The sequence below is a fragment of the Ambystoma mexicanum genome, chromosome 4p, assembly GCF_040938575.1.
Source record: "Ambystoma mexicanum isolate Mex_15411 chromosome 4p, UKY_AmexF1_1, whole genome shotgun sequence".
NCBI lineage: Eukaryota > Metazoa > Chordata > Amphibia > Caudata > Ambystomatidae > Ambystoma > Ambystoma mexicanum.
Genome location: NC_090927.1, coordinates 297,996,334 through 298,014,633, shown reverse-complemented (window position 1 = coordinate 298,014,633; position 18,300 = coordinate 297,996,334). Strand labels below are relative to the sequence as shown.

Sequence of the window (18,300 nt, the reverse complement as noted above, 5' to 3'; positions counted from 1 at the left end):
CACACACCAAGCTGGGAAGCAACAGAGCGTTGTATGTAAGAGGATGCACCCAGGGCTTACATGTCGTGTCTGGGACCAGCATTGGAGCTGAGATGAGTAGGGAGAGCAGGGAAGGAGGTGAACCCCTCAGGGGGAGTAGTAGGGATAAGTGAAGTGATCAGTGGTTGTTGAGATGCTCTTTGAATTGTGAGGTCGTCAGGTGCTTCCTGAAGTGTAGGATGGACGGGGCCAGTCTTACCTGCATTAATAACCTGTTCCATAGATAAATCACGCAGCAGGAAAAGGTCCATTTTCTTTCTTTTTTTTATCTGGCAGTTCTTGGTTTCCTGTCTGATGGTTTGGCTTCTGGTAGAGCACTGGCCTTCAGAGATAGTGAGTTGCTCGGCCAAGGAGAGTGTCATTACAGTTATGGCTGCTTTGTAAGTGGTACAGGCTAAATAGGACATGATGCGTAGCTGAAGGGGTAGCCAGTGCAGCTCCTTGAGGTTTGGGGTGATGTGGTTACATTCTATGATGGGGCAGGCTGCTGCATGTTGGATGGATTTCAGAGGAGCCGAGGTGGGATCTAGAACTTCTGCAAGTAGGGTGTGCCCAACATCCAGGTGTGCGAGGTCCAGCGCTTGGACAACTGCCAGAAACGCGGAGCAGATATAGGCTTGACTTTGCAGAGGGGTGCAAGCTAGTGCCATGCTGCTTGGGCCTCCTTGGCGACGTGTGGTTTGAATAAGAGGTCAGAGTTGATGGTAAAGCTGAGAAATGTTTCACTGGTTGGGAGTATCAGAATGCACTTTATCATTCAGCTATCTGGCCAGGGAAAACCAGAAGGCTTTGCATGTTGAGCACTTCTCAAGCCATTTGACTTTAGTGACAAGAACGTGATAACCTTCCCTGTCTCAGGAACACATTGGAAATCACAGCATTACGAGCATGGCATCTATTAATACCTCAATAGATTTTCAAGATGGCCACCCACATAAGAGTGGCTGCTGCTAAGAGCATATGGATGTCAAGTCCATACAGTGACCTGTGCTAGCAAATTGGCATTTCCATTGTTAGTACGGCTTCCTTTGCACATGATTTCTTGTAAAAGGTTTAATGTTATGATTTGATATGAGAGTTTATTTATATAGTGCCTATACACAATGTGTTTCAAAGCGCTTCAAGGCAAGGGAGAGAACAAGGGAAAATACAATTACATTCTTACAGGCCATGAACAATAAGAATGTGAAATTAACTATTGTACTTGGCCTGACGACATTTCAGATAGTGCAAGAGCTAAAACACAGATAGGAAGGAAATGGGAAACAGACAGGCGACTACCGTACTAGGCCTGATGACATTTCTGGCAGAGCCGGAGGTTAACAAAAGGTGAGGGAGAGGGGAGCAGAAACAGAGTCAAGCAACAAAACAAGCGACTAACCTACTAGGCCTGACGATATTTCAGATAGTGCTGGAGGGGTGGGGGAGCAAACAAGTAGGGGAGGGGGGATGAAATGGTGAGCACTTCCACAATTCTGCACAAAATATATGGCATCACAGAACGTTTTTTGTTCATGACTCATTCTCTGAGTGGACTAATGTACTAAGAAGCAAGGCTAGCTTTCCACTGGTAATTGGTGCTAAATAAGTCATTTGTTGATAAGTGGGTTAAGAATGGAATTATGGGTCCTGACAATGGCAGCAATATTACATGTGTACTCCTGATTTTGTTCATGATGCATGTCAGTTGAAGCAGTTGGGCCTCATTACGAGTATGGCGGTGCAGGAAAAAAGTGTCAGTAACGGAATGAATAGCACTTTTCATGCTCCGCCGTACTATGAGTTTGATCCTGGAGTGAGGGCAGGGACATCATTTAGGGGTCACCAGAGGTCACTGCTGCGACCTCTGAGGTCTTCCTTGTGACCTCTGTGGTCTCCCTTGCGACGTCTAAAAAAATGCAAGCTCCTAGGCTGTGGCCAGGACCATGTGGCTCTTGACTTCTGGAGTGGCTGGCTTTGTTGTTCAGGCCCCTTAAAAAAAAGAAGAAAATAGGAACAGGAGTGCCACAAGTCTAACACTTTCAGCACTGACCCTAAATAAGAAAGAATGGGAATACCAAATAATGTGTCTTTCTGGATTCTATACAATAATTGATAGACTCATTAAAGGTTTATTTCAGGCACACTTCAGGGGGTGAGTAACTGATTTAGTCTGTTCTTGAACGCCTCAACTCAGCCTTTCATCCTTCTGAGGTTGATAAATGAGTACCAACACAGGTTGGGTGATATTGGGTGTATGTTTTTTCTATATAAAGCGCTTAAGCATATGTGCTATATAATAACACATCATTTGGTCATGGACGTCTACTTGCATTCACAGTAATTTGGTAATATGAGCCTATACACACTGATCTTAATGATACATATGGTGATCCATTCTTGTATGAAATGTATATCACATTATAGTGATGTCGTAACTATATTTTTCGTAGTATACAATGCTATGTGATGCCACTTCCTGTTTTGTCAGCGGGTGAAAGGTCGAGTTCCATCGCTTCCCGCGATATCACTTCGGTCTGAGGACAAATGACATCACTTCCTGTGATGTCATCAGGGGGTCGTGTGATGTCACTTCTGTTGCCCCTGGCATTTTGGTGAAATAACGTCCCTGCGTGAGGGATTTACCTCCAGCATAATGCTGGAGGTAAATCTTCCCACTTTCCGTCGATAAATCGGTGCAATTACTGGGGTGGTAATTCCACATGCTCTGCCAAAATTCCCAAATTTCCCAAACTAACATTGCCACCACAACTTGTAATCCGGTGGTAAATACGCAAGACCAAGTGGCAGTAACGGTAATTCACTGGATGGTAGTCCAGTGGATTTACCACAGGAATACCACCCAACTCGTAATGAGGCCCAATGTTCCGACCGCAGTATGTGTTTGGCTGTAAAGCATTATAGCATCCATGGGTCTTTATCGCAGAAAACACTCCACGCCAGTCATGTGGATATTCACGGATTGGGCGATCTCTGCCAATAGTGAAGACCCACTAGCCTGCATTGCACAGAACTGTAAATACAGGTAGTGGAAGGTAGATGAGGAAGGGAACGCAAACCAATGGCTTTTTGCGGAACGATTCATATATTTCATCTGTACATGAGCATGCGTACTGCTTGCCTGATATTTTCTTTGTGGTCCCTTGCAATGCTTGTGAGGATGAAACCCATATGAGACTGCGACAATGTGTAGCAAATGCCTTGTAACAAGAAAGGCACTCGCAGAAGAACTCTGCACTGTTACAGAGTTGGGTCTGCCAGCAGCAGTGCACGTATAAAGGTAGATATGACAAGTGGTGGGCAAGATGCTGCCGTAGCAGCAGGCTAGTAGTGCTAGCGCACACTGTTCTCGGGACTTACACATGGGCCTGATTCACAGAGCGTTTTTCAATGGGATTGCGCCATTATAAAAGGCTCCTGTGTGTTCTGTGATGAGGAGTTTCGGGGGCAGCAGCTGAGGGGGCCCACTGATTTGGACATGGTGGAGAAATGCCCGAAGGTGTGACGCATCAGTGGCTTCTTCGATGAATCTGTGCTATTCTGGCAAAGTAAGAATCTGCTGCGGCTCCAAGTGTCGGATTATAGTTGCACGTGGCGTCTTGGTGGCGAAGCTCTTCATTGCAGCTGGATCCATGGAATGAAGGAGTTTGTCAGGCTTACATCTGGAGAAGTTAATGTTAATGTTAAAGGATATTTGTACCGCGCACTATCACCACCGGAGTGGTCCCCTGGCGCTCTGGCGGATCTGGAACACAGGGGTAGGTTAGGTGTGTTAGTAGGATAACGTTTGGAGAAGAGCAAGGGAGCTGTGAAGTGCTGTTGGCAGCTTCGGTTCGGTTTACACTGTATGCTGAGCATATTGGTGTTTTATTCGGTTCTGAGTCCATCGTGCGCTGTTGTATGGGGGTCTGCGATGTGTGGTTGTTGTTGCAGGTGTTCATCCACACAAACAATGCATTCCACTTAAATGATTACATTCCAAGTCATGCACCCCTTATTTGCGCCTTCTGCGGTGCTCCACTCCACTGGTAGTTAGTTCCTCAGTGCTGTTTCAGAAGGAGCCGAGGTGAATGCCTGCCACTGGAGGTGGCCTATTCCTGTTGTGCTTGGACTTTGCGTTGACTATACTTTTACTTTAAACCATTTATTAAATGGAATGTGCCCAAGACCTCAACTCCCAGAATGTTGTTGCTGGTCAAATGGAAGCCCAGTACTGTGGCATTGTTTCCCCTTTGACATGGAGTCATCTGGCAACCTTAGCAAAGGAAGATTCCGAACTGCTTTGCCACATCCCCTGTGTGCAGAAACACAGGCTGCTGGTGCCTTTTGGGCTCTCTGGGCCTCATCAGTGAGCTGAAGCTTGAGCCTGTGTCTGAGTTGGCAATACAAGCTCATAACATAAGCTTCTACATTAGTCCCTCCCTGCCCTTACAGGCCCGCATGGAATCTCTGTTCAAACGTCTAATGCCCAATACAGGCTTCTAGTTACTGCAACTATTGAATAAAATGGCTCCTTTGTAGTTTTGGTTATTAGGTGGCGAGCGCCACCTATGAGTTGTAACTATTGCATGAGAGTACAGTGAGGAAGAAATGGCATCAGGAGGGACGCAAAGTTTGTAGGTGTTGTTTGGTAATTAACCCTCCCGTTGACTGCCCAGGACCATGCTAATCCCTATGGCCATTATCACCCGTGTCCTGCCCCTCCATGTCCAAAACACATCCGTTTGGGATCTCTTTGAGCTAGGTTTTTCAAGCCTTACCATCACACGTTGTGCTAGAAGTGACTGCCAGTGTTTTTGCAAACCAGTCTTCTGAGAGTTTTTGAGTTCTAAACGCGCTACTGGTGTCATGCAAATATCTTAACCGGGTCTGCCTTCAGCCACTCGATTTATAACCACTATACGTTTCCTTCACAGAGGTCCTGTTAAAACAAGCATTGCCAAAGCCAGCAGTTTTGGCTTGTGTATAGGTATTAGGCATTTTTCAGGCACTGCTATTATATGCCCAGGTACTCACACCATTTTGCACCTGCTACCATCGATGGTCACTTAATACCACTTCATGCCTTTGCCATGCCTACACAAAAGCCCAAACTGTTGGCATTGGCCATGCTGTTTTACCCTGCGGTCGTACTTGTTCGGCTTATATGTCTGAAAAGTATCTGATAACATATTAATGATTTTCAAGTAGTGGGTTTCACAGCATGCACGATATTTCTGGCAGCATTGGAGATCCAATTTCTGAGATATTTGGGCTCCCAGCTGGGTAATAATTTCTCATTCAAAATCACGCCATTCTGCGAGTCCTGCCAGGAATGTCTTCCGTGGGCAGAGGCCGCAGTGGGGTATTCATAGTTCAGATTACCTCGCCTTGGGTGCTGACGGCGCAGCCCTGGTATCTATGAATGGTCTGGAGAGAAAGGACACGCACATGGAAGCTGCTTCTTTGTGAATAAAGCCCAGAGGGAGATCTTGAAAGCACTCCCAGGAATTCATATCTGCAGCACAAGCCGAGGGGTGCTCTATTTACCACCAGTTGTTATCAGGGGGGGGTCCCTTTGAAAGAGGAGACTCTCCCTTTCCATCGTGGCGGAGCCCCCCACATGATTTATGGGCGGCCCCGGGGCTCATCCATCACCTGGCTGTCTTTCAGATGTGTGGCTGACGCCTTCCACGCCCTAGAACAATAGAAGAAAGACTAGGCCTGGCCGCAGCTCGGCGCGCACGTGACTGGCAAGCCCTTTCATCGCAGGCTTTGAAATGGTTGGTATCTTCAGAGCCGACATTACGGTCTGAAAGCAGGTGTAATCCCAAGGATGAACCCCGCATGCACCAGCTCACTGCACCACCTTCGTCTGCTCCAATTGCCCCCAAATAACTCCCCTAGAATCCTCTCTGGGAGAGGGTCAGGGCAAGGTCTTGCACTTACACTGCCTAATAACTGGGCAGTTTGTGTAAAGGGATGAAGAGGGAGTCACAAAAGGTTTTCTAGAGCGTAGTTCGAGTGTTTGCGCTAGCAGAACGATAATATCGAGCAGTGCTTTAAGTGGGATCATGTGGAACTCAGGGGGCTATAACAGGGCGGCATGGATCAAGTGATGGGGGCTGAAAACTGCTTTGCTCCTGGGTATTGGGAGCCAAGCAGGAGAGGTGGGCCCCATGACTATCTTACCTTATGTTGCACCCGCCTCTCGTTATGATATGATATTTTATTTGTATCGCGCTCGTACACAAGTGTTTCAGAGCGCGACTAGGCAAGGGAGGGGAACAAGGGAGAGCACAGCACAACATAAAAACGATCTTACTAGGCCCAGTGACATTGAGAACGCGCAAGTGCATGGGAAAGGGAAAAGGGGAAAAAGTGCATGGAAGGGGGAGAGTGGAAAGTGCAGAAGCCGAGGAGCGCAGATAAATAAAATAAATAGAAAATTGAGGCAAACTGTGGTAGTGCAGCCAGCAAGTGGCAAGTGCTGTGTTTAAGGCAGCAGACTGGGTAAGTCTGAATAAGTGCAGAAAAGAAGAAAAATTGGGGGTGGGGGAACTGTATGGGTACAAATGCAGTCCCCAGTGCAAGGGGTGGCCAGGAGGCAGTGTAGGAAGGTGGCAGGGTGAGCAGGTACCTGGGCCCAGGGGACAGAGGGTGGCCAGGTGCACAGTGCCAAGAGAGCAGATCAGCAGGGGAGAAGGGGAGCGAAGGCAGAAGCAAAGAGGAAGGTTTTGAGGTGCTTCCGGAACCAGAGATGGTTCTCCTCGAGTTTTAGAGTGGCAGGGAGGCTGTTCCAGAGGGAGGCCCCAGCCGAAGATAGAGATCTACCCCCAGCACATTTCTTTGAAAAACGACTGAGCCTGAGGGAGTTAGAGGTAGAGGAGCGAAGAGCTCGAGAGGGGAGGTATTTGCGGAGGGATAGCTGAAGGTATTTTGGACCCAGGCCCCAGAAAGCCTCGCGGACAATGCAGAGGGTTTTGAATTTAATCCTTGCATCCACTGGGAGCCAATGGAGCGATTTCAAAGCTGGAGAGATACGATCCCAGGGCTTGAGGCCAAGGACAAGTCTCGCAGTCCTGTTCTGGATAAGTTGTAGAGGGTGGAGAGTAGAGGCAGGTAGATTTAGAAAGAGGCTGTTACAATAGTCCAAGCTAGAGAGAACCAGAGCTTGGGATACCATGAGCTTCTGGGGGAAGGAGAGGAAAGGCAGAATACCTCTGAGGAGGTGCAGTTGGAAGTTTGACTTTTTAGAGACATCAGAGATATGGGCCAAGAAGGAAAGTGTGGAGTCAAAGATGACGCCAAGGTTCTTAGCCTGGCAGGTAGGGGTAGGAGGAGGGCCAAGGGAGGCCGGCCAGAGAGTGAGGGAAAAGAATGGAGATGGTGTGCCGATGAGGAGGATCTCCGTCTTGCTGGCATTCAGACAAAGATCATTGGCAGCACACCAATCTTGAATGGCAGTTAGGCAGACAGAGATGAGAGAGGGAGAGGAGGTGGCCGAGGGCAGCCGGAAAATGAGTTGAGTGTCATCAGCGTATCACTGGAAATTTGAGCAGAAAATGGCAATGCAGTGAGCGAGAGTTGCCAGGTATTGGTTGAAAAGCCAGGGTGAGAGGTTAGACCCCTGGGGAACCCCACAGGTGGAGAGGAAGATAGATGATAGGAAAGACCCCAGTTGGACCTGGGAGGGTCGATCAGAGAGGAAAGAGGTCAGCCAGGCCAGAGTCTGATCAGTGATACCCAGATTATCACGGAGACGGTTGAGCAGGATGGTGTGGTTGACCGTGTCGAAGGCAGAAGAGAGATCAAGAAGGATGAGGACAGAGGGAATGTTAGAATCAAGGTTGGAGAGCAGGTCTTCACAGATGTTCAGGAGAGCAGTTTCCGTGCTTCTGGCAGCTCTGAAGCCAGACTGGTGGTCATGGAGACAACCAACAGAATCTGAATGAAGGTTAAACTGAGAGATGGCCAGCTTTTCCAGGAGTTTGCCCAGAAAGGGGGTAATGGAAATTGGTTGATAGTTTGCCGGACAGGAAGGATCAGCTGTGGGTTTCTTGAGAAGGGGATGCACAAGGGAGTGCTTCAGAGGGGAGGGGAAGGATCCTGAGGCAAACGAGTGGTTGCAAAAATCAGCAAGGGCCGGAGCGAGGGTGTCAATGTGGTCCTTGATGGTTTTGGAGGAACAGGCATGAACCTGTTTTGACGAGGCTTACATAGATCGGACTTGTCTAGCGACCTCGTCAGGGGAGAAAATAGGAAAGGAAGAGAAGGATGGTGGGGGAGTGCTTAAAGGGGGGTCTCCAAGCACAGACTGAGAGGGAATAGGAGGGGGAGGGGAGGCGAGGGTGGACAGGATGTCCTGGGTTTTAGAGATAAAGTGTGAGGCAAGGGCATTGCAGAGAGCCTGGGAGGCAAGAGGAGGGGAGGAGACTGCTGCAGGGTTGGCAAGCTCCTTGCAGATTTTAAAGAGTTCGGCCGAGTTATTGGATACCGCAGAGACACGGGCTTGAATTTGGGCTCTCTTCTTAGTGTGGACAGAGAGTCGGTATTGCCTTTGGAGCAGGCGACAGGCCAGTTTGTCAGAGGATGAACAAGAAGCCCTCCATTTCCTCTCAGCCGCCCTACACTTACGTTTAAGTGTAGCCAGGTCGGAATCATACCAGGAATTGCACTTGGCTTTCAACTTCAAGCGGATCCTCATGACAGGGGCAAGAGCATCAAGAGTATCAGAGATGGAAGAGTAGAGAAGGGACAGGGTTGTGTCGGGGTGTGAGTCAGCCAGGGGAGGAGGAGGGGGAGAGAAGGTGGCAGCAAAAGCCTCAGCTGACACACGCGTCATAGGTCGGATGTCCGAGAAGGTAAGTGGAAGTGTTGGGGTGTGGTTGGCTTGGGGAGAAGAGAGTGAAAGATGGGAGGAGAGGAGGCAGTGGTCACTACAGGAGAGAGGAGTGGTTAGAGGAATAGAGAGGGGGAGGCCAGGGGAGATCAAGACATCAAGTGTGTATCCTGCAGAGTGCGTCGGGCCAGAGGGGAGGATAGAGAAGGAGAGGGTATCGCAGAGGTTAGAGGGGAGGATAGAGAAGGAGAGGGTATCGCAGAGGTTGCGAAAGAGCAGCGATGAGGGACAGTGAGAATCGAGGTGAATGTTGAGGTCACCAAGGAGGAGGAGTTGAGTGGTTGAGGCCAGGAGGGAGGAGGAGATGTCGGCCCACTCATAGAGAAAAGAGGTGATTTGCCCGGGGGGCCGGTAGAGAGTAGCAATAGTAAGAGAGTGGCTAGGAGAGCGTGAGAGCCTGCAGACAAGGCATTCAAAAGAGGAGTAAATCTGAATGGGAATGATAGTGGCAGGAATCCACTCGGGAAAGATCAGGGCTACACCCCCTCCAGGCTGGGTGGATCTGGGTGCAGAGAGGATCTTGTAGCCATCAGGGAGGAGAGTGTCAAAGCTCGTGACAGAGCTGGCCGTGAACCATGTCTCCGTAAGACCGAGGACATCAAGGTCCAGTTCTTCAAGGAGGTGGCAGATGTCAGAGGCGTGTTTGACAGCAGAGCGAGAGGTGAGAGTGGCAAGATGAAGAAGGTTGCCAGCCTTAAAGATCTTCCGGGGAGGGGTACAAATCAGAGGTGCACCCTGCGGCGTTGTGGAGGTAGCCTGAATAGTGGCAGAGGAGGAGGAACAATGGGTAAGGTCCTTACTCACAAGCTCCAGCCCCTCAGGCAGCACTTTCTGCGGAGATCGGAGCCTGTGATTATGAAACAAAAGGAGAGGCAGGTGCACCAAAAGGTATGATGCAGTGAGACCGCCACCCCTTTTGTTTCTTAATCAGAGGCAGCAACTCCCTCGGGCTGCCCTTTTATCCAAAAGAGTTTTAAGGTAAAAGGGCTGCCTGCAGGGTTCAGTTCCTTTGATTAAGAAACAAAAGAGAGGCAGACACGCTGCTAGCGTAACATTTGGTGCACCAACTCTCCTATTTTTTTTATTATAAGGGCCATCACCGCACGGCTCTGTTGGGTGGAAGGGTTGCCAGAGGTGATTGGTGAATAAAAGGCAGTTGGTGGAGCCCAGAATAGCCATGGCTCTGGACCACTTTTGGGGACTACCAGGGCTTTTGCTCCGGTTTCCCCGGCCCACTTAAGGCACTGATATTAAGGCTGTGGAAGTCCTTAACTAGCCCACCTATTGGGGGGGAGATGGTATAAACTGAAAGGAGTGGCCTATTATGTAATCCCTGTTCTTTAGACCTCAAAGCATGACCTGCAGACATGTTAACTGTGGGATCTTGCAGAAACAGAAGGGGAGTGTATATATAGTCCTAGTCTGTTGCTATTGGTGAATTATTAGACTAAGGAGTACATTATTTTTTTCCAAATTGGCCTGAGTGCGCCTGAACCACATGAGAGGTGCTTTTAAAATAGTGCATTGAAATTGTGCATTTTACATTACATATTTAAGAAAAATTGGGAACATATGAAAAAGCCCAACAGATGCCAGGACGCTTGCAGTAGACAGGCATTTTTCTAAAAATGTTCATGCTGGTTGTGTCCAGGAAAGATCACAAGGTCTGTCCGGCCAAAGCAGAGCATGAGACCTTTCAATATGATATGCCAGTGCTGCCACTTTTCATGCCAGTTGCAGCCAAAGAAAGTCATGAGAGGGCTTTTCTAAAAAATATATGCCAGCACTACCCGGGAATAAACATTTTCATGGTGAAAGTGTCACGTCTATGCATCTTAGCCTATGGGTGGCGCTGTCTTCACATTCGTGGAGTGTTGTCAACCATCGTCAGAGAAACTCAATTTCGTATTTCCTTATACACATTTGTGTTTGTTGACACATGGACTGCCATAATGCATCTGTAAGATGTCTGGAAAACCCGGATAACCAATCCAGAAGCCCTTTTGATATTGATATTGATATTTTATTTCTATCGCGCTCGTACGCAAGTGTTTCGTTCACAAGTGTTTTGGAATCTGAGTTGCACGCACACTGGTTTCACTGTGACTGGAGGGAGACAGAAGAGTTTCAATGGACTGCAACCTTCAAAATGCAACAGCAATTGTGCTTTTATTTTTACAACAAAAACACTCCTTGTGTTTGTCAGCAGTGTATCCTCTCCCAAAGTCCATGCCAGAGATTTCCAATAACCACACCAATGACTGTGCTTGTGTGCAGCACAATCATGCATCTCCACCATGGCATTGCTTATAAGCTATCACACCCTCAAGTTTCTTTTTCTTGCATTGCATTCTGAACCCCGGTCAGCTGTGATCCATTTGGAATCTCTCTCTGCCTTGTGCTTTGCCCGTGACTCTTCCCTGCTTCTCTGCTGCTTTGCTCCAATTCTTCAAGCCTTTCATTGAAGACACCATTCTGCACCATCTGCCTCCTGCCAGTGTGCTTTCTTCTTCCCTGTGCGCTGTGGCCCTTCAGCAATTAACCCCTGTTTCTTGTCCTGATTTCCTGCAACACTCAGCCCCTGGACTGTGTCCCTGCAGCTTTCAGTCCCTGTTACTTGCATTATTTCCATTCAGTCTCCTTCTCTGCTCCCTGCTCTGTCCTTCCCTTGGTTTCTGGGCTATTTACTCTCAAGCTTTACCCAGGTAGGCTGTCACCCTTTCCCCTTTGTTGCCTTGTATACTTTGTGTGTTTTCAGTCCAGCTTTCCAGACTGCTTTTGTTACCTAGATTCAGTTGCCTTGTACTAGTACCTCGCATATTACCTTGCAACAGTACATTGCCTGAGTTACCTTGTAACAATACCTTGACTCTGTTGCCTCTGTTACCGTGTAACAGTTCAGTGCTACAGTCTTCTGTATTCCTAGTTTCTGATTTCCTGTTCTGAAATCTTGTTTCCCTTTCGGGGCTCTTAGTATCTGTTAAGTGTTTTATGGTATCCACTCCCTTGCCTCTGTGTATCCATTTACCCAAGGAAGCAATCTCTGCCCTGTCCTTTTTCTTGTTTTACCTGTGATCTATAGTGTATTTCATCTAACAGTGTGTTGTGTTCTGATCCCTGAGTGGGCATCCGCTGTAGGTTCTGGCTGACCCACACCGGCTTGTCTCCTTGTTTGTGCCCTAGGGTCCAGATACAGAAGCCTCTCTTGCTGCCACATACATGGGCTTGCAGGTTTCGGTGCCTGTGAAAGTAACTTGCACAGAGGCATTGAGCTGTCCTTATTTCTGTGTGTGTAGTCTCAAGTTCAACAAGTGTACACCATCGAGGCCTGCCCTTTCTTCATGTTCGGTTGTTCTGATTTACCTTGTCTGTCCTTTCTTCCTGTTTTCCCTCCTGCTGTATACACCATCCTGTCCCCTTATATCTACACAGCCACCCAAACCTACCTGGGTGCCCTGTGCATCTCCTAACAGAAAGTGCCAACAAATATGCCACCCTTTAGCACACCTTTCATGATGAAATGCCCAACACAATTCCAGCATCTCCCTGTAAAACATGCTGTCTTGCTAAAGTGTCCCACAATATGCCAGCTTTGCCATGTGAATCACATTTTGAGAATGACGACATCATGCAACAATATAGCCAGCATTGCCACAGTAATATACATTTGCAAGCTGCAGAAATTATGCTCCATTAGAACTCCCCAAGCCTTAGGTTTATCCCAGGAAGCTCTCAATACCAATGTTCTGCTCTATGCTATCAGCGCTAGGACATCCCCTGCCCCATCCATACAAATGCGTGCGCCCAAACACTCACTCGCTCACTCACTAACTCCGGTTAAGGTTATATCTTCCAGTTAGGCATAATTCCTTGTGCTAATGTTGTTGATCTGGATAATTTGAGTTCCTATTTCTTGTGTTAGGTATCTGTTCTGTATCCCTTAAGATCTGTCCTGCGCCGTTATACGACTTACTGTATACCTGCTTGTCTGGAACCGGTTTTAACTGGTTCAAATGTTCCAGGGGATGAACTAGGAGTGCCATGATGAGGCTGGCTGCCTTGACAAGTTTACTTTTTCACCTAGATGAATGTTCATGTCTATGTCCTGTCGAATCATGGCATTTACATGTCACTGGCATTTCCTTTCAGAGTGCCAGTCAGCCACCGCCCTCCAGTTGATGACCCAGCGCTGTCATGGCAGGAGAAGCTGCAGCGTGTTCGCCAGCACCTATGAATTTGGGGATCCCTGCTACCCAGGAATCCACAAACACCTCAATGTCATCTACACTTGTGGTAAGGCGACCCACCTGAGACGCGCTCTCTGAACCTCATTGCGCTCGCCGCTGCCCCCTGCTGAGCTCAGGAGAGTCATTCACTTCATTTCGCCATCCTGTCGCCTTTCGCTACGTAAATTAGGGATGTGTGTTGAACATTTAACGGTGCATCCTCCTACATCTGTTATATATGTGGGTCCCACTCAATATGGAACTAATATGGAGATAAGAAAAAGTAAATTTCTTCAGGAAAATGCAGATGTGAGAAAATTGTCCGAGTATTTCAAATGTATAAACATTCAGAATTTGCATATTTGCCCTTTGGGCATCATTGTGGGCAAAATGTCAATTCATTTCCGATGTATAAAACACGCAAGGTGCATAGCTTCCCTTCCAGCGTCAGTATGTTCTCTGGGATGGGGGCTACCTTACTCATTGGCACCTTGACAAAAGGGCCAGTTAGAAGCAGATGGGGCAAGCCCTTCCCAGGTACACCACCAAGTCTTGAGCCAATGAACTTTTGGTTTTTTATTTATTGGTGAATTGGGAGATGACCCAAGCCACACACATACCCCATTGTATCTTGGTGCTACTGTGTACCCCCCATAGCGATGTCTGATGGATTTGCTGGGAAGAGTAGGTGAGGGCGTCCATTGTGGAGTGAATGATTGTTCATTAGGTCCCATTTAGCTCTGGCTGGTGGGTGGTGGCCAAGCAGTCATTTCTTGGTCCCCTCTCTTGAGTGCCGGGTGTCTTGTGTGATCTAGCATGGTTGGATCTGGGTGTTTAAGATCTTCTATTGGTTGAGGGTAGTTAGCCTTCATTATGTACGTTTTCTCAACCGTTGTCCTCTTTCGATGTGGGTTTTCAGCTGAGGGCTGAATTTCGCTAATGCCGTCCGCCTTGCTAATTCGCTCTCCTGGGGGTGCATACTGCTTGGTGTGAGCGTCTTTGGGGAGCTCCTGTTTGTGACCTCTGCTAGGCGGCACCAGTGACCTCCGGATCTCTTCTCGGAATGAGGTTGGAATGAGGTCTGTGGTGAGTTATCTTGAGGCTCTGTTGAAGGTTGGATTGCAGTGTGACCGGAACCTTTCAACAGTATTTGAAGTGCTTTATGAAAACGTGTTTTTAATATTATTAGAGCAACCGTTTTCTCAGTGTACCTTGCCAAAGTGCTCCTGTTTTTCCTTCTTACACCTTCTTCGGGGCTTTATAAATCCTTTCATAATCATGGAATTGCTGCCACTTGCTTTAAAAATAGCAATGCTGTTTTCAAAAACCAAATCCAGCTTCCAGGGGCTCGTCTGCTTTTTGCTATATTCAATGCACAGCCCCTCGTGGCTCTACCGTGTTTTGTTCCATTGCCAGAATTCTCAAATATTTCCTCTGTAGCCTCTTGGTCCGATATAAGTTAAAATATCCATCAGTGTCGTCTGCGTCATAATGCAATATAGGTCAGCGAGGAGAGTTTCTCAGTGTACTTTTTCACAATACATTTTTAAATTGCTTTTTTCGATGGGGGTATTGGGGAACAGACCTCGATGGGGGTATTGGGGAACAGGCCTCGATGGGGGTATTGGGGAACAGGCCTCGATGGGTTGATGGGTCCGGCAGACGCCGACATTCAGACCTTTCCTATTGGTTGCCCAAAAGAGCAGACTCGGGATTGACAAGCCCCATGGGCGGCAATGCGCGTGCAGTGTGGAGTTTTACAAACCCCTCGGTGGCACTGCTGAACATTGCGGCAGTGCTCCTCCTGAAATTCCACACTACTGCACAAGAAGGAATGGAGCGGGCTGCGTCTCATGCAGGGCTTTTGGGAACCTTTGACACCAACTTTCAAACTGCCTTAGGAAAGGGGTCATACATAGTGCGCCTGTAGAATTTTAGAATCATTTGCACAGAGTTTAGCGCTGTGCAGTAGCAGCAATGGCCACAATTCCTGTAATGAATGGGCAGAGTTTGAATGTGTTTTTTTTTTTAATAATTGGGCCGTTTGGTGATATGAGCACAGTGTGCCAGGTTTCAGCATCCTCGGAGTATCCTGCCAAAGGTTGATGTAGTTGAAAATGCCTGTGGAGTTTGCAAAAAGACAAGCTTTAGCGATTGGCTCTTCTTTTTTCATGCCTCACTGTAGTGCGTCCTTGTGTGTTTCAGACGTGTACGCTTGCGTATTTATTGCTTCTGCGGTGTTTGCCCATCAATCACTTCACACATTGCATGTAACGCATGTGGTGGTTTGACTGACACCTGTTGGCTTTTGTCACTCTTCCCTTTCTGTAGTCTCATCCTCTCTGTTCAAGGTTTCCTTCTGTTGTTGTTCCACATGTATAGTTGACCTGTATTTGCCAGTCTTCTGGCTACTTCTCCATGTTATTTACGTTCTTTTTTGCTAATGTTTATAAATGGGAACCTTTATTGTGTGCGTCTTCCGTGTTTGGTGGGTGTGATATATACATTTCTATATGTAAATGTACCTCCAATACATATAGTTGTACCCTGTGACTGTGTTCTGTTGCTGTGTATCACTTCTTGCTTCACAGTTAAGTTTGCAGAGTATAAAACCTCACATGTATTTATGTATGTATGTAATTAAGTATTCCAAGAAAGGAAGTTTTGGCAAACTTTGTACAGATGACATTTGGAACCCAGGGCAATCCTGCACACTGGTGCCTAACAGTGGTGCATGGGTGAAGTGTTATGAGCAAAAACTGGATAGTACGGGGTGGGGGAGCATGGGGAGGAGAAAATATAGACAGGTTATATTTATTTATTTATTTGGGGATCATAGAACATTATAAAAAAAAGTAAGCCTTTTGCGCCTTGGTCTGCAGATACACATCATCTGAAACGTCACAATCCATGAGCCAATCAAAATCAGTTGTTGAAAGCCAAAATGGTAATACTATCAAATCTGATTATTTTCACACTTTTCATAACAGGGGGAATGTATGCAGTTGCCTGTACGAGCTATCCATGGGAAATGACATTGCTTTACATGTGTGCAAAGTTTCAAGACAATCGTATGAACGTTTGCGTTTGATACTGTAAGAAATAGAATCTCCTAATTCTGTGCATGGATCTTTGCATGACACGTGGACACGGTTAATAGGCCGCTGTAGCCTTCTGCACATGTCCTGTTTGGAATGTGGAATGTGGTGTGTGAAGGAAGAGCAGTAAAGTTAGAGGCGAGCTGATGGAAGGTGAGTGATCTGGTAGGGCATTGAGGATTAACTAATAAAGAGATATCGCAAAATACTGAGTTAACTTCACTTCAGCCCTGCTCTGCATTCAGAAAATGTGTTTAGAGGGAAATATGGTGTGTTATATAATCCAGTGTTAATTGACTGCTTTATCAGGAGAACGGGGATTGAGGACTTGACTTGACCAAAACTTGGTAATATGAATTTTACAAAGAATGTCTATAGCTTTGGTGCACTCTGGCTCCATGTGCCCCATGGATTGATGCTCTATATGGGCGAGTGGAAAGCTAAAGCTAGGGGCTATTGGAAGAAATGAATTCCATGGCTCACCTTTGATCGTTCTATTTAAGCAATACAACCCGAGGATCGGTGGGGGCATTACTGGCCTGGTAATGCCCCAGGGCGTCACTTATAAGCCTGAGTGAAGCAAGGGCTTTAACGTGAGCCCTGGGCATTACCACACCAGTAATGTCCGTCTCTGAGGGCCCTATTGCTATTAGTACCCCGGCACATTGTACCAGGTTACTAATAATGCATTTTTGTTCGAGCTGAGAAATGGCGTGTCACCCGTTTCTCAACTCGAGGAAAGAAAATGAAAAACACATGGCCGCCATGGCTCAGGAAGAAGGGGCTACGCGTAGTTAAGTGGCTATACACCTGGTGGCGATGTGCTGGGAACAGTACTGTACCCAGCGCCAGTGAGGGACAGAAAAGCGCACATTAGTGGGGTGAGGGTAGGAGGAGGATATGTGGAAAAGGGGGGCAGGGGAATGGGCAGGGTACCGCACTTAACTTCATTCACGGCGAGGGAAGATGGTGACCTCCCGCTCTACGGAGGCTCGGAGCGGGGTCTTTCCCAGTGTGGCAAAGAACCCTTTCTGTGCCTCCTCATTGTTTGGGAGGCTGCCACACCCTCCTCGCCAGGTTCTAGTTACTAATAATATTTTCATTATTTTATTTCATTGATTAAAGCGCGGACCTAGCTCGAGAGAGTAGCAGAGCGCTGTGCAGAGTGTGGCTAGTTAACGTATGAGCTGGCATCTTTTAACAGTAGTGCAGTATTGTGAGTTGCAGCCTGTTCATTCATCTGCATCAGCCCTTGGTCCGGTGTTGTCAAAAAAGCCAGAGGATTGTGGGTGCATTTCGAGCCGATACTGGGATCGAGTTCCAAAGGGTGGGTGCATGCCAAGAGAAAGATTGTTTGTGTGTCCACTCTTTGCAGATGAGTTTTGGCTAAGCTTGTTGGTCGATTGCCTTGTATTTTTGCAATCATAGTGGAACTGCGCCTCTTCTGTTATGGTTTTCTGTTATTTTAGTGGGCTATCAAGATGTCCTTGTATAAATTGGAAGTCACCTGCTTGAGAGACCGAAAAGCCTAGATCGACTTATAATTAATATTATTTATCAATTGAACAGTGCACATGGATCAAGCAATTGATTCGACACAACTCTGCAATGAGTAACTCCTAAAGATGATAAAATTGCCTCTAACAAGATTATTTCATGGAAAGTTAGGAAAAGCAATGAGGGGCGACGGGCTTAGAGAAGTATGTTGCTGTATTCTGTGTAGGAGAGAAGGTTGATAATGTGACGGCAGGGCATTCCTTTAGAATCAGTCCGAGTCATTGCTGCGTACATTATCCAATAGCTTGTGCACAAAGCATTGCACTCATTCTGCAAGCAAAGCCCGCATTTATTTTCTGCAGCCAGGAGACCAGGTATGTGTCCTCTTCGCACAGTATTCAGAACATAATTTATTGAGCTGGAGAATCACAGAGTTGTGGGGATTTTTTGGGGCGTATTTAGCTTTCAGTTGGCACGTTTATCGGAAAGTTCTTTCCACACCTGAGTGCTTTGGCTCCATGTGATTCGAGCTTCCATTCAGCACTCAACCGAGGATGTT

The 18,300-nt window shown here is 47.3% G+C and overlaps 1 protein-coding gene across 2 annotated transcripts in view; it reads left to right on the top strand.

The window, feature by feature from the left end:
• Positions 1-18,300, top strand: part of EVA1A (eva-1 homolog A, regulator of programmed cell death) — a 1,077,479-nt gene that overhangs the window by 506,032 nt on the left and 553,147 nt on the right. For both annotated transcript variants that reach the window (XM_069605847.1, XM_069605845.1), the window contains exon 5: positions 13,070-13,213. In XM_069605847.1, coding sequence (XP_069461948.1) covers positions 13,070-13,213 — 144 coding nt within the window. The remainder of the gene's footprint in view (positions 1-13,069; positions 13,214-18,300) is intronic.